General features: G+C 41.6%; 1 protein-coding gene across 2 annotated transcripts; it reads left to right on the top strand.

Annotated features, from left to right (window-relative positions):
- The first annotated feature begins 7371 nt into the window (after window positions 1–7371).
- On the top strand, window positions 7372–20882 carry TMBIM6 (transmembrane BAX inhibitor motif containing 6). 2 transcript variants are annotated; one of them, XM_058170911.1, is made up of 10 exons: window positions 7372–7502; window positions 14252–14352; window positions 14980–15088; window positions 15941–16061; window positions 16623–16671; window positions 16937–17034; window positions 17139–17218; window positions 17824–17924; window positions 18414–18486; window positions 19397–20882. In XM_058170911.1, the coding sequence occupies exons 2-10, from the start codon at window positions 14297–14299 to the stop codon at window positions 19418–19420; spliced, it is 711 nt and encodes a 236-aa protein (XP_058026894.1). In that variant the 5' UTR covers window positions 7372–7502; window positions 14252–14296; the 3' UTR covers window positions 19421–20882. The 2 variants fall into 2 exon arrangements, with proteins under 2 accessions (XP_058026894.1, XP_058026895.1); XM_058170912.1 differs by lacking the exon at window positions 7372–7502 and adding an exon at window positions 13513–13649.
- The last annotated feature ends 1712 nt before the right edge of the window (window positions 20883–22594 follow it).

Raw genomic sequence — 22594 nt, 5'->3', positions numbered from 1 at the left:
CAACCATGATGGTGAACCTATGGCACAGGTGCCAGAGGTGGCACGCAGTGCCCCCTCTGTGGGCACAGGTGCCGTCGCCCCAGCTCAGCTGTGCTGCGCATGCATGCATGCTTTCTGCCAGCCAGTTGGTCTTCAGGTCTCTGCAGCGCATGTGTGGGAGGAGGCACAAGTGGGGGGCTGCACATGCATGTGGGGGACGGACGTATGTGCATGCAGGGTGCTACGTGCATGTGGGGGGGGGCGCATGTGCATGTTGGCATGTGTGTGTATATTGGCATGTGTGCGTGTTTGTGCGCGTATGCACACCTTTCAGTTTGGGCATGCGCACGCGTGCAGTTTGGGCACTTGGTGTCTAAAAGGTTTGCCATCACTGCCCTATATGTATATAAGGCACAGATCTCTACTTCATAGATGGTACAAACACACTTGGTTATATAAAAAATGAGCCTGTCTCTGGAGACAAGGCTGAAGCAGAGTTTTTAACAATTCACATATTATTTATCATTGTGACATATTCTGGCTGTAAGCAGGCAATTATAGTAATTCTGAGGATATGCACATTCAGTACAAATTCAGCTGTTGTTACAATGTCTCTTTGAGTAATAATATTTTTTTAAAAAAACTTGTATCCCACTTAATTCTTAACAACACTGGGTTGCTCACAGAGAAATTACCATAAAAACCGATAAAAGATAAAGATAAAAGATGGCAGGTGTGATAAAGCAAGGGATCTCACGATCCTTCGTAGTGTTCTTGGACCAACGCTCTTCATACTATACATATATGATCTCTGTGACCTTATTTCAATTTATTGTGTTCTCTTTGCTGACGATGTCAAACTATTTAATACCACTAACAATACTTCTACCCTTCAAGAAGACCTCGACTTTGTTTCCGATTGGTCTAAAACTTGGCAACTCCAAATCTCAACCAGCAAATGCTCAGTCTTATACATTGGAAAAAAGAATCTAAACACTAAATACAAACTCGATGGTCATTACCTTACAGATGACCCTCACCCTGTTAAAGACCTTGGAGTTATCATATCAAATGACCTAAATGCCAAAGCCCACTGCAACTACATAGCAAAAAAGGCTCTAAGAGTTGTAAACCTAATTTTACGCAGCTTCTTTTCCAAAAACTCTACACTACTAACTAGAGCATACAAAACATTTGCCAGACCTATCCTTGAATACAGCTCATCCGTCTGGAACCCATACCACATCTCTGACATTAATACAATCGAACGCGTCCAGAAATATTTGACTAGAAGAGTTCTTCGCTCCTCCGAAAACAACAAAATACCTTATTTTGTTGTTTTCAGGCTAGAAATCCTGGGACAGGCTAGAAATCCTGGGACTAGAAAACTTAGAACTCCGCCAACTTCAACATGACCTGTGTTTAACACACAAAATCATCTACTGCAATATCCTTCCTGTTAAAGACTACTTCAGCTTCAATTGCAATAATACAAGAGCAAAAAATAGATTTAAACTTAATGTCAACCGCTTCAAACTTGATTGCAGAAAATATGACTTCTGTAACAGAGTTGTTAACTCATTACCTGACTCTATAGTCTCTACTCAAAATCCCAAAATCTTCAACCAAAAACTGTCTACTATTGATCTCAGCCCATTCCTAAAAGGACTATAAGGGGCGTGCATAAGAGCACAAAGTGCCTACCGTTCCTGTCCTATTGTTCCCTACATTATATCAAATTAACATAGTTGTTGCATGTTTTTACTTATATATACATATATTTCTTTCATGATATCTTGTTTTTATTTATGACGATGTTTGTGTATACTGTTGTGACAAAAAAAAAAAAATTAAAACCCCCCCTGTTTTTAGTCCTCTCCTAAACAACAACAGAAAGGGAGTCATCTAGATCTTGCGGGAAACCTTGTTTGAGAGGGCAGGGTCTGCTATAGAAAAGGTGTACTCCTGAGGCCCTTATATATGCCATTCTTTAATCAAAGGAATCTGGAGCCCCCAACTCTGCAGAATCAAATTGGCCAGGGAGATGTTATGGGAAACAGGCAAGTAACCTGGCCCTATGCCATGTAGGGCTTTATAGGTAACAATCAGCATCTTGAATTGCACCTGGAAACAAACTGGTGCAGCTTGTGAAGCAGAGGTATTACATAGACATGCCCATTACTGCTTTCACTGCTGCATTCCAGACCAGTTAAAAATTCAAGGACAGCACTAAATAAACCATGTTGCAGTGGTCAAGCCACAAGGTGACTAGGGCCTAAGTGACCGTCTAACTCACAGGTGTCAAACTCGATTGCATCATGTGACGCATTGCGATGTATCGTGAAGGGTTTTGCCTTTGCGGAGCTGAGGTGGGCGTGGCCTGCACATGATGCATTCAGGCCACCGGTCGCCAGTTTGACAGGCCTGGTCTAACTCATCTAGGAAAGGGTGCAAATGATGCTCCAGATGGAGTTGTGGAAAGGCCACAGCTGACACCTGCTCTTCTAATAGGAGCTGCAAGTCCAAGAAGATCCCTAGACCCTACCAGTTCTGAAGTTATCCAACATTAGAAATGGAATATCCCAAAATCTGGGCAGTCCCAAAACTCACAATGATCCGACCTGGGTAGGACAAAATCATAGACCCTTCCTCCCTATTCAAACTTGTAAAGCCTCTGGGCACTGAAACAGAACCTTGATAACTTCACTTGGCTGGAGCAGAATTAAAAGTTATAATTGGGTTTTATCAGCATACAGATGATACTGAATTCCAAACTGATGGACAAAATCACCCAGCAGTTTCATATAGATGTTGTAAAGGAAGGAAAAGAGAGTAGAATTCTACAGTACTCCACATAGGAAGAGCCTAGCCCTAGGGAGTGATCTCCCTCTTCCCATCCAACACCAACTGGAACTGGCCCCACATGAAATAAGAGAACTACTATAAACTCAGAAAGCTCAAACTGCCCAAGGAGCTGCTGATCCAGTTCTACAGAGGAATTATTGAGTCTGTCATCTGCACCTCTATAACTTTCTGGTTTGGTTCTGCAACCCAACAAGACAGACACAGACTTCAGAGGATAATTAGAACTGCAGAAAAAACAATTACTACCAACCTGCCTTCCACTGAAGACCTGTATACGAGTCAAAAACAGGGCTGTGAAAATATTTACAGATCCTTCACATCCTGGACATAAACTGTTTCAACTACCCTCAAAACGACGCTACAGAGCACTGCACACCAGAACAATTAGACACAAGTACAGGTTTTCCCGAACGCCATCACTCTGCTAAACAAATAATTCCCTCAACACTGTCAAACTATTTACTAAGTCTGCACTACTATTAATCTTCTCATCATTCCCATCACCCATCTCCTTCCACTTATGACTGTAACTTTGTTGCTTGTATCCTTGCGATTTATATTGATATTGTTTCCTGATTGCTTATTTGTAGCCTATGACTATCATTAAGCGTTGTAAGTGTTGTACCTTGACAAAGGTATCTTTTCTTTTATGTACACTGAGAGTATATGGACCAAGACAAATTCCTTGTGTGTTCAATTACACTTGGCCAATAAAAAATTCTATTCTATTCTATTCTATTCTATTCTATTCTATTCTATTCTATTCTATTCTATAAAAACAGTGCCTCTCAATCTCCAACTCACAAAGCCAGTTCAGAAAGATATTATGGTTGATAGTACTGAAGCTGCCAAGAGATCAAGAAGTTAATAAAAATATTATTTATCATTATTTACACACACACACATAGTAAATAAAGCTCATTTATTGTGAGCAGAAATGTTCACAATCCAGAATTTGATCTAGAAAACCAGATCATCTATATCCATACTAAATGAAATTACATTGAGTTTAGACTTAATCTTTACTGCTTGAAAATGAATTCCCTTGAGTTCAGTATTATATAGTCTCTAGTAAATGTGATTAGAGCTGCTGCAGCTTTTCTAATTTACATTCAAGCTGAATTATTAATATGAATATTAATATGGTTTCTGAATATAGCAGTCACGCTACCATCTTTTATAATTTTTCCAGGCTAAATATATAACATTCCTCTAGCCTTTCCCTGTGGGACATGGGCATGAGGTCACTTGCTACTTCTATTGCCCCCCACCAAAGATATTGCAATTTTTTGAAATCTTTCTAAACAATACACCTCAGCCAAATCAGGCTCCTTTCAGGAGTAGGAAAGTATGGCCCTTCATCCTTATTATCCCACATGCAAGAATCAAAGCATTATAAAGCTGGAAAAAGCCATTTAAGTCATGAAGCCCAAGTTCAGGAATCCAAATTCAAACATTTTCAACAGATGGCTGTGTCCTTTCAAATGAGGAGCCTGCCACCAGCTTCAACTATCCAACTATTTTTCAGTTTTTTCTAATTTTTAACAGCCATGTTTTCCAGAATAGAATGATAGATCTTAGCCTTCTGTGTGATCCACCTTTAGTACTTAATCTCAGTGGTGAAATCCTGCCAGTTCTGTCTGGCTTGTATGAGCTTGTAGCACCAGTGGCGCATGGTTTGGCGAACTGGTAGCGGTAGCGGACGTTGTTACCTCCTGATTTTAACCCTCTGCACATGTGCAGAGCCTTCTGCGCATGCGCAGAGGCTCATAAATCAGACATAACGATGACGCGCGCATTTCCGAACTGGTAGGGAAGGTAAGTAGATTTCACCCCTGCATAATCTTCTTTGAAGATATTAGTTTGAAAATGAAACTGTAATGTCTATTTTTCACAATTAGGCACTGATTGTGGTATAACTGAAAGTATTATGGCTTTAGATCAGGGGTGAAATGCTCCCGGATCAGACCAGATTGCGTGATCCGGTAGTGATTGTGGCCAGTAGTTTGGTGATCCAATAGCGATGGCGGAGCAAAGCTCCGCCCACCCGCCCGGGGCGTCATTACTTCCTGGTTTCAACCAGGAGGTAATGTGTTTTTTACCTTCTGCACATGTGCAGGTTTTGCGCATGCTCAGAAGGTCTGTGTCGCATGTGATGTGCGGCGTGTGCACTTCTGAACCAGTAAGGAAGGTAAGTAAATTTCACCCCTGCTGTAGATGTAATATTATCAGTATCACACCGATTACAGTATCCCACGTGTGCTATTCAATCAGAGATGGACCTTGGAAGTCTTCTAGTCCCAACCCCCTGCTCAAGAAGGAGACCCTATAATATCATTTCAGACAAATGGCTGTCCAGTGATGGAGCACCCACGACTTCTGGAAGCAAGCAGTTCCACTGGTTAATGGTTCTCCTCACTAAGAGGAAATTTCTCCTTAATTCCATATTGCTTCTCTCCTTGATTAATTTCCATCATTTCTTGTTTTGCCTTCTGGTGCTTTGGAAAATAAGTTAAACCCCCCCCTCTTCTTTGTGGCAGGCCCTCAAATACTGGAATATTGCTTTCACGTCACATTGAGTTAATTGTTGCAAAGCGCCATGTTATAGCTTTTTACAAGTGCTTAAAAGGAAATGCAATATAGATAATCCTCAACTTACGATCACAACCAAGCTCAAAATCGATGTTGCTAAGTGAGAAATTTGTTAAGTGAGTTTTGTCCCATTTTACGACTCTTCCCGCCGCATTTCTTAAGTGAATCAATGTAGTTCTTAAATTAGTAACCCGGTTATTGAGTGAATCTGGTTTACCCATTTGGCTTTGCTTGTCACAAGGTGGTGAAAGGAGATCACATGATTATAAGACACTGCAACCGTCATAAACGTGAGTCAGTTATCAAACCTCCGAATGTAAATCACGATCCTGGGCAGGGGTGAAATCCAGAAGGTTCTGAAGAACCAGCAGCGGAAATTTTGAGTAGTTCAGAGAACCAGCAAATACCACCTCTGGCTGGCTCCAGAGCGGGGTGGGAATGGGGATTTTGCAGTATCCTTACCCTGCCACGCTCACCAAGCCACGCCCACAGAACCGGTAGTAAAAAATTTGAATTTCACCACTGATTCTGGGGATGCTTCAATGGTCGTAAGTGTGAAAAATGGTCATAAGTTACTTTTTTCAGTGCTGGTGTAACTTCAAACAGTCACTAAATGAACAGTTGTAAGTCAAGGACTACCTGCATTGTAGATTTTGGGTTCAAAGCTTGAAAAGTCCATTGTCCAGCTGTGTGAGGATCTCTAGAGCAAGGGTCTCCAACCTTGGCAACTTTAAGCCTGGAGGACCAGCTTCTGGGTTTGCTAGGCCAATTCTTGATTACGGCTCGCCTGTCTGGAACCCATACCATATATCTGATATCAATACAGTTGATCGTGTCCAAAGGTATTTTACGAGAGGAGTTCTCCACTCCTCCGAAACCAATAAAATACCTTATTCCACCAGACTTGATATCCTGGGTCTAGAAAACTTGGAGCTTCGTCGCCTCCGACAGGACCTGGGTTTAGCTCATAAAATCATCCGTTTTAATGTCCTTCCTGTCAATGACTTCTTCAGTTTCAGTAACAATATCACAAGAGCTACCAACAGATTTAAACTCAATGTCAACCGCTCCAGTTTAGATTGCAGAAAACACAATTTCTGTAACAGAATTATATATGCTTGGAATGCATTACCTGACTCTGTGGTTTCTTCTCATAACCCCAAAAGCTTTACTCAAAATCTATCCACGGTTGACCTCACCACTTCCCTAAGGGGAGTGCATAAGAGCACAAAGGTGCCTACCGTTCCTGTCCTATTGTTTCTTCCCCTATATATATATATGTTTATGTTACCTTGTTTCTCCTCATATATATGTTTATATATTATACAATCCTTTATGTAATGCTTGTATATATTGTTACGACAAAAATAAATAAATAAATAAAAATAAAAATAAATAAAAGTCCGACAGGCTTAAAGTTGCCAAGGTTGGAGTCTTCTGCTCTAGAGCAACAGAAAAATTATTACAGTAATAGATTGCCCGGCAGTTGCCTGTAATGAAAGGCTTCTACTCTCTAAACCTCCTCCCGCACCCAGCAAAGTCCACTCCTTCTAATGGCGCTGTGTGGCAGCCAGCGCTCTTTATGTTGCACTTCTTCCGCTAGGGGTCGCTGGCCGCTTCTAGGTAAGGAGGGCTTACGAAGAAGGGGCAATAAAAGTCTCCATCCGTCTCTGGCGCCGCCTACCGATAACAAGAAACCAATTAACGTCGCGAACGTACATATCCGTCTGTCTGTGCGTCTGTGTGTATGTGTGTTCGTCCGGGATAAACCAATCGCAGCTGCTTGGGCGCGGCCGTGGGACCAATAGCAAGGCGAAGGAGCCACCTCCCGTAGGACCAATGACAAGTGGGACCAATAGCAAGGCGAAGAAGTACGCAGAACCCTTGGGGGTGGGTGGGTAAAGCACCAATAGGAATCTGGGGCGGGACCTTGAGGCTGAAAGTGCCAATGGCAGGTGGGGAGGGGATAAAAGAGGCGGGGCGGAGACGTTCGAGGCCAGAGACACGTACGGTTCGACCAGAACAGCAGCAGCTGTAACCGTGACGGACGGGGAAGCTTTCTTGGGGTAAGAATACGGTCAGGGCCGCCTCCTTCGGTTTCCGTTCCCATGGCAACCCTGTGACACCCCCCCTCCCAACCCCCCCCCCGCCGCTTCTTGCCTCAGAGGGCGTCTTTTGTGGGGTTCCTCCGAAGGCGTTACCGTGCCCCTCCCCCCCTTCTCCCAACGAGGAGTTTTTTTGTGGGGGGGGGGAGGGGAAGAGAAGCGGGTGAAGAAACGGGACCGTTCCGGGCTGTTTCGTAGCCGCCCGGCCATTCTTACGTCCGCGTTCTGAGCGATAACGTCATAGAGCTCTCTAAATCCCCCTCCCCCTCACCAGGAGGGTCGGTGGGCGGGAGTTTCCTCCTTCTGGGAAAGAGAGCCGCCTTTGGCGATTCGACCCCGGGCTCCGGGGAAAGAGGGGCTGAGGAGGGGGCGTTTCAAAGGCCCTCGTCGTGGTCTATCCAGGGACCGAGCAAGTTCCGTTTCCCCCAAGCCCCCGGGACACCCGTGGAATTGGGTGGCAGGGAGGGAGGGAGGGTGTGCTGAAAAGAGCTTGGCTGGCTCTTGGCTTGCACCTAAAATGGTGTATCTGGTGTGTGTGTGTGTGAGAGAGAGAGAGAGAAAAACGCCGAAGCAGAAAAGACGACGGCGGAAGGCAATAAGAATTATATATATATATACACACACACGACAATAAAATAATATATAATATAATACGAAATAACTGATATGATATAAAATAAGTAATATATAATAATATTGTGTATTCGGTTTCTGTGGCGTCGGTTTAAAAATAGGCGTCGTCTGATCTCTTTCGGTTTTGCTTGGAAGATCTGTTGCTATTCAGCTACGCGGGTTCCCCCCCCCCCCCGTGTCTAGCTCGAAGGAAGTATGTCGGGGGAAAGGGAGGCGTGGGCTTTTCTCTTTTTCTTCCTTTCTTCCTTCCTTTACTTTCTTTTCTTTCTTCCTTTTCTTTCTTCCTTCCTTTACTTTCTTTCTTCCTTCCTTCTTTTCTTTCTTTTCTTTTCTTTTCTTTTTTCTTTTTGGCTATGCTTTGTTCTGACTGGAGAAAAGCTTTCATTAAAAGAGAAGAATGTCCTGCCTATCCGAAAGTAATTTTTTTCTGTTTTGCATTGATGACTTGCCTTCCTGCTTCTGTCGTGGGGGGAAATGGAAAACAGGTTTTATGCAAATGTGGGCTTGTGGGGGGTTTTGGGGTTTTTTTTTTTCCAAAAGGGGAAGAAGCAGCCCAAAAGAAACCAGTAAAAGGTGTTTCTGGGTCTTCAAAGCATCCTAAGTTCCCCTCTCTTATTCAATGTGTGCGGCTTCACCATCTCCTAACTAGTGATATTTGCATCCTGGATTTTTGCTTCCACCAGAATGAGTTAAAATTAAAACTTCAGACATATTCTTCTTCGAGCAGAGAAAACGGCAGAGTATACTCACTGATGAGTTGGAGGCTGAGCCTCCTGGAAAATAATAATCCTGAATATTTTTCAGTATAATTTTGGTTTTTCTTTTATGGAATAGAAGTTTAGCTGGAATTTTAAATGTGTGCTATATAGCAATGGTCCTCAACCTTAGAAGCTGGACATTAGCTCCCAGAATCCTTAGCGATGGCCTTTGCTAACTGGGTAATTCTGGGAATTGAGAATCATACCTGATAAGTGCCCAAATTGAATAAGGGAGCTCTAGAGCAAATTTCTCCAACCTTTAATGCCCTTCATGTTTTTTTAATAAACATTGATCACATTGGTTGATGTCTTCTAGTAACAAATGTATCTCAAAGTCATCTATTTGATACATTTAGAGAATATTTGGAGTGAGTTAGATCTTATATTTGTACTGTGTTTTATTTGTGAAGGGAATGTTCTGAAACAAATGAATTCTGTAATGTGCACTAAAAGGCACAGGCAAACAATCAATACTAGGTTGGAAGATCCATGTCAGGTAGATATAAACCACAATGTCTATTGGAAAATCTGAACAATATAGGCAGAAATAACCTTCCTATGTTTCTGTTAGGAAACATACTCTGTTGTGAAAGATACATCTGTGGACATTTTAGTTGTTTTTCCGAGTAAATAAATTTATGCTGCTTTGTGTGTGAATTGTTATAGAGTTTTTAAGAGTAGCATTGGCATGTTTTTTGAATTTCAGCTGTTTCATGAGTTGTCAACAAGTTGGATACTAAATTAGATAATCTTCCACACACTTTGGGAGAGTCAGGTTTTAAAGCGTGTGCCTTGCATTCTGCTTGGATAGTATTTTCCAAAGACAACCTGTTGTATGACCATTAGTCTGAGCCAAGAAAAACTCAGCTGAATGATGTGAGATTTGTCTGATATAGTATTTATAAGGAGGGCACAGACAACTGCTCAGTAGTGTTGGCTTTTGATGAGAAATTGAATTTTTAAAGGTAAATAGTTTGCTACACAGGGATTAAAAGAGTCAGGATGAACTTTTTACCTTTAGTGTTTCTTCCAGCAGAGTCTTCACAGGTGAACTGGCAAAAGTATGGCCATGACCACACACTGAAGTTTAATTTTTTTTTGTATGTGTATATGTGAGATTGATAGACATTCTCAAAAAGGTTGGGGCTTCAGTCTTGGTGCTGTAACTGCCATTTGACTATTTTGACATTCCTCCACCCAACATACATGTGATATTTGGTGTGAACCTTTTGGAGGTGGGACATAGGATCTGATGAGTTTTTCAGTTTTTCTTTGTAACTACTAGTCATAGTTTCCTATGATATGTCTCCTGGCTAGTTCAACAGACTCCTGTGGCAACAAGATGACTCTCAATACACAACTTCAAAGCTAATTGGCTGGCTTTCTGATGTCATAGTGTTGGAGGAATGTATAAGGTCACGGTTCATTGTGTGGCATTTCTCTCTCTCTCTCTTGCAATTTGGTGCTGTGAGGATTGGTCTGCTTTTTACAGGATAGGCTATAAATGGGGGACAACCCACCTCCTGCCGCCATCCTCTTCTCCATGCTTTGATAGCTAGTAAGTTCCTATTTGTGGATAACAATAATGGAATGTGGAGGTATTTGTAGAATTGTAATAGAAATTTCAGTCTGGCAGGTTGGGCGTGCTATGGGTTTCATCAACCAAGGAATGTCAGCTGGTAGGTTCTAGGAGGTGTGCCTTCTCTGCTATAGCCCCTGTCCTCTGGAACATTCTCCCCTCAGGACTGAGGATGACTTCAACTCTATTTCATAAGGCTTTGAGGACCTAGGTTTGTGCCATATATATTGATATCCAGGGTGGTTTTTTCTCAACTGCCATATATATTTAATTTGTATTATATTGTAATTGTTTTTACCTGTTTGTTTGATTATTCACTGCTAAGAGTCACTTGCTTGAGATGGCAGCCACAGAAATAGAATAAATAAATATTAGCCCTTGGTGATGAAAGGTCATATATGTGGCTAAGTATTTCTGGTTATTTTAAAAATGCTATTGGTTCCTCTCTCAAGAACAAACTGATCCTTAGCCTAGATTACAGTGATGCTGCCAAGCCTGTTTGCACTTCTCTAGTGGATTTCCTTTCCAGTTCTAGGGTTATACTAATAAGGTGTCTTTTTGGATGTATGTGGCTAAGGAAGAACTTCAGAATCAATATACTTGTTGAATGTGTCCTGCTCTGGACTTGAAATGTAGGCTCCAATTGTTGCTTCACAGAACATTCTTGATCAAACTATGCTGCTAGATATATATGTACTTCGTATTTGGGTGTGACGGAATGAGTTCTATTTTACACATTCTAATAACCCAGATGACTGGTGTTTTGTAGCATTGTTTATTAAGTATTGTCTTAGAGTTTATTTTGGATTGTCCTTATCCAAACAAACTACTAACTAGCTCATAAATATTAGGATAATATTTCCTAGGTTTATCATCCAAAAGACATTACTATGAGATTTTAAAGGCAAAAGAAAGATTGGGCAGGAGTAATGAGATGATGGTCATTCCTAAGAATATTTTAATAAGATTGTAGTTCTTCTGATTGTACTTACACAAATAAGAGAGATGTTTTTGGATACTACTGGGATCTGCAAAAGCTAAATGTAAATATGAAGTACGAGCCTTTCCATTCAATCAACAGTTAACATTCTTTTTGCTGGACATGCCACCATCCTTCTGTTTTCCTGAACTGTGTTCCTTCCCAATGGCAATTTTTTGGTTTTCCTTCAAATTCAATCATCCACAGTCTTGCAGTTTACCCAGGAGAATTAATCCAAAAAATTTTTGTACTTGGTCAACATTCTAAAACTGACAAAACTCTTTCTGTAGATATGTTGCATAGAACCTCATATCTAAAATGCTAGTCTGTGATTCATCATTTTCACATTACTGGATCTGATGTTAATGCTGAAAGAAAGAAATTTTCATTATTTATATTTAAAGTTAATTTGCAAGATGGGTGGGTTTTTAAATGATGCAAATTAATTTTCATTATTTATATTTAAAGTTAATTTGCAAGATGGGTGGGAAAATTCAATTTAATTATAAGCATAATATATTCAATCAGAGCTGGTCAGCGCCTTGGGGAGCAGGACCAGAAATTTTTAAAACGCAGATGTGCGTTTAACTAGTTTTAACTAGTGCTACCATCTGTCATAAAGGGAAGCATGTGCAGTATGTCTTTAGTTCAAAACAGCCATTTTGAATGTTGCAAGCATGAAAAAAACCCTCAGCTGTTTTGGGTGGCATCACATTTTGAGATGCTGAACATATTTCTACCTTGAGAAGTTGCAACCTTCAGTGGCCATTTTAATTGCTCCAAGCATGAATCAAAACATGTGTTTCGAGAGTTTTATCTATGTTTGAAAGAAATAATATTCCATTTCAGGCACAGACATAAATGGACTGCTCTCTGTGAACAAATGGTCTAAAACTTAATGTAAAAATTCTTTCCTATATTCTCTGTGGCTAAGTGGGCTCGGAGAACACTAATGAAAACCATTAGTTACTCCTGTTATGGATAAAGCTGCTGGAAAATTATAAGGCTTTTTGAAACTTAAAGGATGCTTATTAAGAGTAATCCTGAGCTTTACAGATTCTTGTTTTGCTCCTTACTTTTCAAATGTGTCAATAGTATACTTTCTTCTTGAATAGTTTCAGCTTTATGCTTTGTTTTGAAGAGGGTCTCCCGCCCACTGCAGAAATCTATATTTCAAAATCTTTGCCTAGTCTTGAATCTTATCTAACCTCTTCCTTGAATAGCTTTTGGCATCCGGAAGAACTGGGTGCTGAGCGGAAAATGTTTCTTCCACTCTTGTGTGACCTATTTTGATGCCCTGATGTTGAGTCATCTTACCTAATACAAGCACCTAATACCCAAATTACATGCTGTGTAATTTTCAGGTTCAGCTTTCCAATTCAGGTTGTTCTTAAAGTGTGGCTTTTGATACCTCAAGACAGATTTCCTTTTTAGAGCTTTTCAATGTGATTCTTCTCTTCCCCACCCCCCATGTGTATGCCTCTGATAAATGAAGACCTTGTAAATGTAGTGAAATATAAGAAGGTAGAGGTGTGAGTTTAATCTCTCACACGATTAAAGGCATTTCGTTAACACTAGTGTACCTTGTTAGCAAACCTACAATGCAAACTTCTTGCCAGGCCGGATCTTCTTGCCTATCAGAAAATAAGTATTTAGTCGCTGGACTGGTTTCCACATAGCTACAGCCATTCTTTGCCATAAGGTTAGAGCAACTAGTTAAGAATAACCTTTGAATGGAAGAGGATAGAAATGCTAAGTAAAATGCTCCTGCTGCTCCCCTGAGTGAGTAAAATACCTGTGCATGTTGTTACAAAACAGAACAGTGGGGTGGAATCCCACCTCCTAGAGAATAATAACCTAACATATTGGCCTTGACTCTCAAGCTGGGAGGGCTGCTTTCCTCTAACTCCACCCTGTCCTTTCCTGGGAAGATCATTAAGGAGGCTAATGCTCTTGCTTTCCAGATGCTGAGTTGTGAAGCAAGGCTCCCAAGTGATCACAATTCCTATAGGAGGCTTTAACTAGCCTTGCAAGAGCCTGCAATAATTGCACCATATACCCCAAGCCAGTTTGGGTGCCTGCGGAACAGTTGCAGTCTCTAGATTTTTCAGAGTAGGACAAAGAGGAAGAAGCTTGTGGGTTACCTATTGGACAAGCTGGTGAGTCTCAAGTAGAAAGTATTACTTTTTAGCAGTGGTGCGTCAGGAGTTTGTTTACTTAACCTGTGTCTTTTGGGTAACGTCTGGATTGCCTATCTTATATTATAGCTGGAGATTGAATTGTTGGAAACAGGAGACTAACATGGAGAGAAGGATATAAATTAGTCTGTGTAGAGATATGTTTTCTTTAGGAGTACGCAGATAAAGCAAATGTTTTTTTTCTTAGACCTGAAAAATCTGTTTTTTGCTTTTACATACCTTTAAGCTACTGTTTTAACTTCCCTGTTCACTGATGTTGCTGTGCTTTGTTCCTTGGTAATGATAATAATTTGATTATTTGAAGTTCTTTTTACCCAGAGGAAAAAGAAAACCTAGGAAATCTGCAGAAGTGCCGCCACAAAAGATGTAAATGGGGGGGAGGGGGTTGATGTTATTTTAAAACTGCGCTATGGACTGAGGGTGCTGCTTAATGTGAATTGAACAAGCAGGTGGGAGGAGCTTCCCTATAAGAAGAAAAGTAGAGATGGAACACACCAATTCTAGGGGGGGAAATCTGTTTAGGTCTTCTCCATTTAACATGGCCTTCCTTTCCCTTTCTGCAGATTGTGTGTTTTGACATAGAGAATTGCACCTCACCAACTAGTGCAATGGATGTTTTCAACAGGAACATAAATTTGGATGCCCTCTTCAAGTTCTCCCACATGTGAGTACCTGTTGGCTGCTTAATCTTATTCTGAGAGGATTCAGTTTCTTTCTTGGATGTTTACAGAGATGCTTACAGAGATGTAAGGTTAGGTAGGGTCTTTCACCCATGAAAGATTGTGAGAAGGCTGGCAGGACCTGGTTGCTGGAGCCAGACCATCTCAGTTTTTCTGCTTTCTTGAGAAAAGCCTGTGGATTAAAACTGTCTTCGCTTTTCCAAAGCGGGCTGAGCTATTCAAAATGGCTCTTGATTTAAATGATATGTTGTGCCTTAGCCTGTTGCCAAAATGATGTGCTGTGCAAGTCAGAACTGCATATCCTTATACATTCGCATTGCATTTTTCTACGACCAAACTCCTCAGGTGGTTCTAACTGTCCTAAAAACCTTCATATCTTTGGGAAATACTCAGTCCCCTCTGGAAACAATATTTCAGCACTAGAGATTCTGAAATAAGGAATTGTTAATGATTGTGTCAAGAAAATGTAAGCTTTCTCTGAAGCAGGTTAGATATTATTGACTCTGTGTGGTTTGTGATATGGCTAGGCGCTGGCAAATGGTCAGTCTGGGAATTGCTGTGCTTCTAAGTATTGTATAACAGAGCTTAATTTTCTTCCTTCATCCCTATAGCTCTGCATCGACTCAGCAGCACCTGAAGAAGGTCTATGCCAGCTTTGCATTATGTATGTTCCTAGCGGCAGCTGGTGCTTATCTCAATGTGGTAACTCAGCTAGTGCAGGTAAGAATTCTAAGGCATATTTCTGGGATGATGTATAAGCTGAAGGTCATCTTGGTTATTGAGGGCTAAATGCCAGCAGGAAGACTGCAAAACTGTACATCCCGGCTTGTGGAAATAAGCAGGACTGTATCCTTTTGAGTGGTTTTCAGCTGGTGCTCTATGGCTAGTTGGCATATTCAGTGAAATTCTAAGCCCTTAAAACTTTCCACAAACATATCCCAACAAAAAGTCTCTAAATAAATACATGTTCTCAGAGGTCTTTGTTTCTGTTTGAAAGAGCTTTTTGTTTCTATTGTGAAACTTAAGTGAGAGGTGGGACTATAGATACACTACTCAGAGTCCTGCCAGATTGAACATTTTCCCATTATCAGAATCACTTGTTAATGTTTAAATTTAAACTAAGCCCTACAGTAGTTAATAAAGTTTAAATTCGGAGAACGGTGTTCTAGGTTCCATTTCAGATTTGGAATATCTTTTTGCTAGACCTTTTTCTACATACCTACATATCCTACTTGCAGAGCAGAATCGTTACAGATTTCACTGGTGCTTATAAAATTGTTGTAACAGAAAACTGATGAAAATCTAGCTGTGTATTTAAAATATTTAAGATTGAACACATTCATGATTAAATTTAAAAATTGTCTGAACGGTGACAGAATTTCCCTTCCAAGAGACTCGCTATGCAAAATACTGATTCCTTGTTTCCTTTCAAAATCTGCCTGGGGGAAACTGTTCCAATGACCAGAATTTTCTTTAAAAGAGTGGGAGATGCAGCCAATGGGCTTAGGTTGAAGTGGGTCTTTCTTCTGACCAGCCTGTGTTAATCTCTGTCTTTCCCACTTTGTTTTGCAGTTTGGACTGCTGACTGGCCTGGGAGCATTAGGCCTTATGATTTGGTTGATGGCCACACCCCACAGCCGAGAAACTGAAGAGAAACGTCTGGCTATCCTGGCAGGCTTTGCTTTCCTCACTGGTATGTGCGGAGCTGGAGAAGCGAGGGGAGCAGCAGTAGTTTAATACCCCACATGTGCAAATGTGGAATTTCCATAAGCAAGAAAGACATTTTTAGCTGCTGGGGTAGTGGGAGCTGTGCCGTGTAAGGGATGAAACCGTGCCATCAAGGCCATCAGAGGACCTAGCAGAATGTTAATGATTGGGGGGCGGAAGCACTGGGCAAAGTTTACTTCATGCATGAATGCAGCTGCCTAGTATCACACTACAGCAGAATGGTCTTGTGTAATCCTGTGTCTGAAAAGGAAGCCAAATGGTTTTCCAGCCAAAAGGAAGGATGCAGCACTGAATGCTATAAAATGAAGGGCCCTGCCTATCTGAAATGACATAGAGCACTTTGTCACTTTCTGAATGTTTTCGTGTGGCGTTTTGCCCCTCTTATGTCTTTTATGAAGGGAATGGCTGTGTAATCCATAACTTATGTCTTTTAAGTATGTACATGTAATGAATGGGAAAAGTGTATATATGTACATACGCATGAGTGAGAAACTTGTCTCTGAGGCTACATTCCTTCCTCTTCCAGGAGTCAACCTGGGTCCTCTGTTGGAGATGTGCATTGCCATCAACCCCAGGTAAGGGGAAACTCACCAGTTTGCTCTAGCCTCTGCCACTTTTCACCTTGAAGTGAGAACCACATATCCTGCTCAGTAGTAATGGTGGGGGCACACTTTGGGGCTGTTACTAAGCTCTTCCCATTGAAGCATCTAGATCCTTTCAGAGACTTAAAAGTCAAAGTCTTTGAATATTTCTAAAGCAAATTCTGTTAATTCGTACCTCTGAGCCCTTCCATCCATCCATCTCCTCGGGCATTTATTCTTGTCCCTTTCCTCCCTACAGCATCATCCCAACTGCTTTCCTGGGCACAGCAGTGATCTTCAGCTGCTTCTCCCTGAGTGCTCTCTTTGCTAAGCGCCGTGCCTACCTGTATCTAGGGGGTAAGCAGCACCTGCAGCAGCAACCATTGCCCACTTGCATTCGAAGAGGCCGGGTTCATTTTGATCGGCCTTTTTTCCTCATCGTGATTCTGCTCCTTTTTCAGGCGTCCTTTTCTCTGGCTTGTTCTTGATGCTGCTGTTCTCCCTGATCAACATTTTCTTGGGCTCAACTTGGCTCTTCACGGTGAGTGGCTGCTGTTTTCCTGGACTTGTCAGCTTGAAGGTTGATAGCAGCCCAAACCCGCCTTTTTGGAACATAGAACTGGCAACTGGCCTACTGGGAGCAGCTTTTCAGATGTGCCCAGATTCCCTTTTCTTTTAGCTTATTATTAGACGAGCAAGATGTATTGCATTAGAGTAACAGATTTGGGGATGTATACAGATTGCAGTATTTTGCATTGCATTCTGTAATTATGGCTGCAGATGAGTACCGTAATTATCAGACATCTTCTTATACAGACACTTCTGGCATTGGAAAGCAACCTTCTGTGAACTTTAAGTATTCTGATGGTTTTTTCCCCCCCGGTACTTTATTGGATTCAGTGTTTAGGTACACAAAATAATAACTAGAAAGTTATTGTCAGAAACAAAAGTGGAATTAATGTTGACATTGTGAATAATGAATTCACTGCCTGATGTCACATTGTGCTCTAATTCATGAAGAGAGCTGGCTCTGTATATACTGAAGCCAGGAACTAACACAGAATCACTTCGGGCTTCTCAGTCGGTTGCAGGGTCAGGCTGTGCCATTGGAGTGATTTTGTCTAATTGGCTTTCTTCTTCCTCCAGGCTAATCTCTACATTGGACTTATGGTTATGTGTGGCTTTGTGCTGTTTGACACTCAGCTCATCATTGAGAAGGCTGAGAATGGAGACAAGGACTACATCTGGTGAGTGTGTTGGTGACGAGCCTAGGGCTATGTAAGAGAGTTGGAGAGGAGGAAGCTGCCACATACGATAAGGATTTGCAAGTGAGGAGACTAAACAGGAGACACAGAAGAGCTTCTTCTCCATTGGGTTCAAAATAAATGAGACTTCGCTTGGAGGAAAGCAGGGAGGTTAAAAGCTTTACGGTGGAAAAAGCCAGAGTTAAATATGGAAGCAAGATTTCAAATGAACCCTGGCAGTAGAAGATGGTACACAAATAGTTGATTGTGAATAAAACAACAGAGCAGAGGCGAGGCTCTGGCGAAGCCTCCCATTTGTAATTTTAGGGCACAGGTGTCAAATTCGATTGCGTTGTAATGTATTGCGTTTTTTGCCTTTCTGGAGCCGGGGTGGGCATGGCCTGTGTGTGATGCATCTGGCCCATGGGTGCCAGTTTGACACCCCTGTTTTAGGGTATAACTTGATGTACAACACCTTTCTCTTTGTGCCAGGCACTGCGTGGATCTTTTCCTGGATTTTGTTAACATCTTCCGGGAGCTCATGGTCATCTTGGGCATGAATGAGGTAGGTCTCTGATGCATATCCATTAAGTCAGGGGCCTCCAACCTTGGCAACTTTAAGACTTGTGGACTACAACTCCCAGAGTTCCTCAGCCAGCAAAGCTACCTCCTACCTAGAATGCCCCCATTCCTTTTCATCACATAGTCTTTTTTACTGCACATTAATAGGACCATTATAGTAAGTGCGTTTAGCTGATGCCTCCTCCCGTAGGCATATGTATCAAATATAAGCCCAAAAGGAAGATTGAAGAGTAAGTCATCCAAGATGAATCAAAGAAAAGTTGGTCCATACGCATAATGAGCCATGCAGGAAGTGAAAAACAGATTTAAGGGATGAAGGTTTATTAAGAGTAGGGAATGAAGATGGAGGAATAGGAAGGCTTGGTTTCATGCAAAGTAGTGAGAAGGAAAAGATGGAGTGGCACATTATCATTGTGAAATTAACCATTCTGGAAACAGGCACTACCTTTGACCCCCAGGCATGTTTCAAAGTCCTCCATCTTCCCAACTGAAGCCACAGCCTTGCCCCGTCCTAGCTTCAGGCTTCATTGCTTGCTCATTCAGCAAGGAAGAACTATTTGCAAGTTGCACTTTCATACTATTTTCAGGATGGCACACTAAATTTTTTGCGGGGCAAGAATTAAGGGAGAGCGGGAGAGAACTTCTCAGTCTCACTGTGGTATAAGCGATCAAATACCATTTATTACAAAACGTTCTCTAATAATTAGGATGGCCTTGGTTCATCACATCTTTCATCCAAGGGATCACCGATTTCTCCAGGGGTTTGCAGAATTGGGTGTATATGGTTGCATCGGCATTCTAACCTAGAGCAAATCTCTCTTCAACTGGCATGGGATCCCGATTGTCATGTCCAGGAGCTCAGAGCGCTGACAATGATTTTTGTTTCTTTTCAGAACAAGAAGAAAAAAGAAAAATAAAGCGAAACCAGATGCCTGCGTGGAGATTCCTGTTTCTTACCCCCCTTTGCCTCTTTCTTGCTTCCATCCAACTTGATCTTCATTAAAGGTGCCCCCTGTTCTTCTGTGTGAATGAGAAGCATCTGTGACATTTTCATACTTTGTGGAAATTGGATTTTTTTCCCTTGATTTTTTTTTTTGAGCCTCTTGAAAAAGCTAACTGGCTGATCCTAATGCTGGAGTCTGGCTTTGCCCCATTTCTACGTAAACACATATCCCACTTCCCTCTTCTGACTATCAGAGGCTGAGTTCATATCTGTATTATTGGTAATGACATGGCAGTTTTCACTGGGTGGGTGGGTGGGGGGTAGCATAAGTACCTTCCATTTTTCTATTCACCTCCGATCACATTCAAATTGCAGTGAGAGCAGAGCAGGGGAGAACTTGCCTCTTGCTGGTGCCCGTGATACTCTGAAATTGTTCTGAAACATTTGCCTGATAATAAGGCTGACTTGTCTGCAGGGTTTTTTTAAAGAGATGGATGTTGCTCAAGTTCCTTCCTCTAGGATGGGTGGAGGGTAGAAAACTATGAAGCTATAAAACTAGTGGCGGATTGAAAAACTCCTATTGGAGATCTACTGTGACCTGATCCATCATGCTAACTCCTCCACCCTCATTTTGCCACTCGTTAGCAAAAACTAACGTGTGCAGGTGAGAAACTCTTGTCTGGCACTCATCTCGGTTTTTAGCAACTGCTGACAGGTTTTGTTTTGTTTTTTGTGTGTTTGTCTATTTAGATAGGTGTCAGTGTGGTAAGGTCTGGTCTGGTTTAATTGCATTCCTGATATTTAATTATTTGAGTTCGCTGAGGAGGAGGAGGAGGAGGAACCCAGCACCTTGAACTATTCATGGGACTGAGCAGCTTTGGTCAGCAAGATGTCAGGGTGACGTGGCTGCCTCTTCCCTTTTAACTTCTGGGAATGAATCCTACCACAAATGGGTTGGAGGGAATTGGCTGGATATTGTAGAATGGGAATGGTATTCCTACATCCTGGAGAAACTGGGATCAGTATGCACTTGGTATTAAAAATGGCTCCCTCTACATGCCCGTTAAGCTTTCCTTGCAGCTAACCAGATAATGTTTCTCCTGCTCTTCTTGGCATCTGAAGCCAGGCTCCAGTTTTGCTTGCTTGAGAAAACAAATTTTTTTTACTTCCTCCGTTCTTCATCCCTCCTTCCCCCTTGGAATAGTGCCAAGAACTAAACTGCAAGAATCTACTTCATAGAGACCTTGTCTAACAGGGTTTAATAGAGTAAACTCTGTCGCTCTTTGAATGGCCAGCCCTGGCTGCATTCTTTAGCCACCTACTGTGAAGAGACAGGGTTTTTGAACAGAAAACAACAACGGTGTTTTGATTCAAATAAAATTTACATTGTCTTGCTTTGTATGGGAAAAATATTAAAATAAAAATCCTCAAACTTTGCCATGTATTGGTTTTACTTTCACCAAGACTGTTGCAATCGGCTTCTAGTTGCTTGCAAATTATGGTAGTGAATTTTGTGTCCTCAGGAAAACTCTTCAACTTCGTTTGAGTTCACAGTGAGATTGTGTGTAGTTTTTGTGCTCAAATAGGGCTGGGTCCCCAAGGAAGTTAGCCACTTTGGATTCAGGTTTGCCTCTTGGCTACCTGATGATGGAGAATATCTGGGATCCAGAACAAGTGGGCCCTCCCACATTTGCCTGTATGCTCACTGTTTACTGCAACCTCTTTCTACGTACTGTTATGACTGAATATCATTGCTACTTCAGGCCAGGAGGCACAGGTTTGGAGATGGGGATTTTAGAAAGCATGAAATCCATATAATCATCAACAACAAAATAATGGAGATACCCTTTTATGGACTCTTCTCACCTTGCAGAATAGGTATGGCAGACTTTGGCATTTTCAGCATATGGTGACAGCCAAAAGCTTGAGATGCCCAATGAAGACTTGACTCTACCTAGCGATTTATAACCTTTTTATGATATACCGTGAGATTCTCCTTCTGGTTCCCCAAGTTATAGTTGTGGGAACCTTCTGATTACTAAAATTTTCTAATTTCAATGAATAAACTTGGATCCAACTAACTGACCTATCTCCATTGAGCCCTCTGACTATAACTGCATCCCTTCAAATGGGTAGCGTAAGGGGAAATGGGAATGGTTTTGAGGGGCAGGAGGAAGAGCTGCTACCAAGAGAATAGATCAAAGAGGAGACCGAGTCCAGGGGAGAAATGTAATCTGGGTAAACATCTCAGACAAGCCTCTCCCTAGTTCTCACAAAGAGGAAGGGGAAAACAAGTTTGAAAGCTGCTGCTACTATAGCTTTATTTTTATTTTTTTGTCCACCCATCTCATTAAGAGGCGACTGGGCAGCTTTCAACGTTTTATAATAAAAGCTGCACTGGCCTACATGATTTTTGTTTCCTAATGCTGTCTACTTTGAAGTGGCTAGCAGGCAGCTACATCTCAATAACAGATACAAAGCATGCTAGAAACCTGTGAGATAAAAACTAAGCACTGCAACCAAGTCCAATACTGGGTCTGTCTTATTGGACGGGTAATTGCAGAACAAGATTCATGTGGTGCAGCGTGTCTTACAAATCTCATTTTTTCTGCACTAGGAAAGCACTAATTATAGAAAAGAAGATTTTTAAAGGCAAAAAAACACCCAACTGGAACTAATAATTCTATTATTAGTACAGGTAGTCCTCTGTTAAAGAGACATTTGTTAAGTGAGTTTTGCCCATTTTACAAATTTTCTTGCCAGTTAAGGGAATCTTCGCCATTGACTTGTCAGAAAGTCACAAAAGATGGTCACATGACACTGGGACACAGCAACGGTCGTAAGTATGAACCAGTTGCCACGAATCTGAATTTTGATCACATGATCATGGGGATGCTGCCAAGATCCTACCTGTGAAAAAGGTCACAAGTCACTTTTTTCATTGCTGTTGTAACTTTGAATGGTCACTAAATGAACTATCGATAAGTTAAGGGCTACCTGTATTGAAGATCGAAAAATGAATAATTATGGGTGTCAAGAGGGCTTGTTTGCATTTTGTGAGCCAGTTATTTCTTTGTGGCAGTTTTCTGGTTTCCTGCCTGTTGCACCAAATGGAGGTGGTATAGGGCAGGGGTCTCCAACCTTGGCA

This window comes from Ahaetulla prasina, chromosome 2 (assembly GCF_028640845.1).
Source record: "Ahaetulla prasina isolate Xishuangbanna chromosome 2, ASM2864084v1, whole genome shotgun sequence".
In the NCBI taxonomy this organism is placed as follows: Eukaryota; Metazoa; Chordata; class Lepidosauria; order Squamata; family Colubridae; genus Ahaetulla; species Ahaetulla prasina.
The sequence above is the reverse complement of the archived record's forward strand: the minus strand, read 5'-3'. Positions and strand labels throughout refer to the sequence as shown.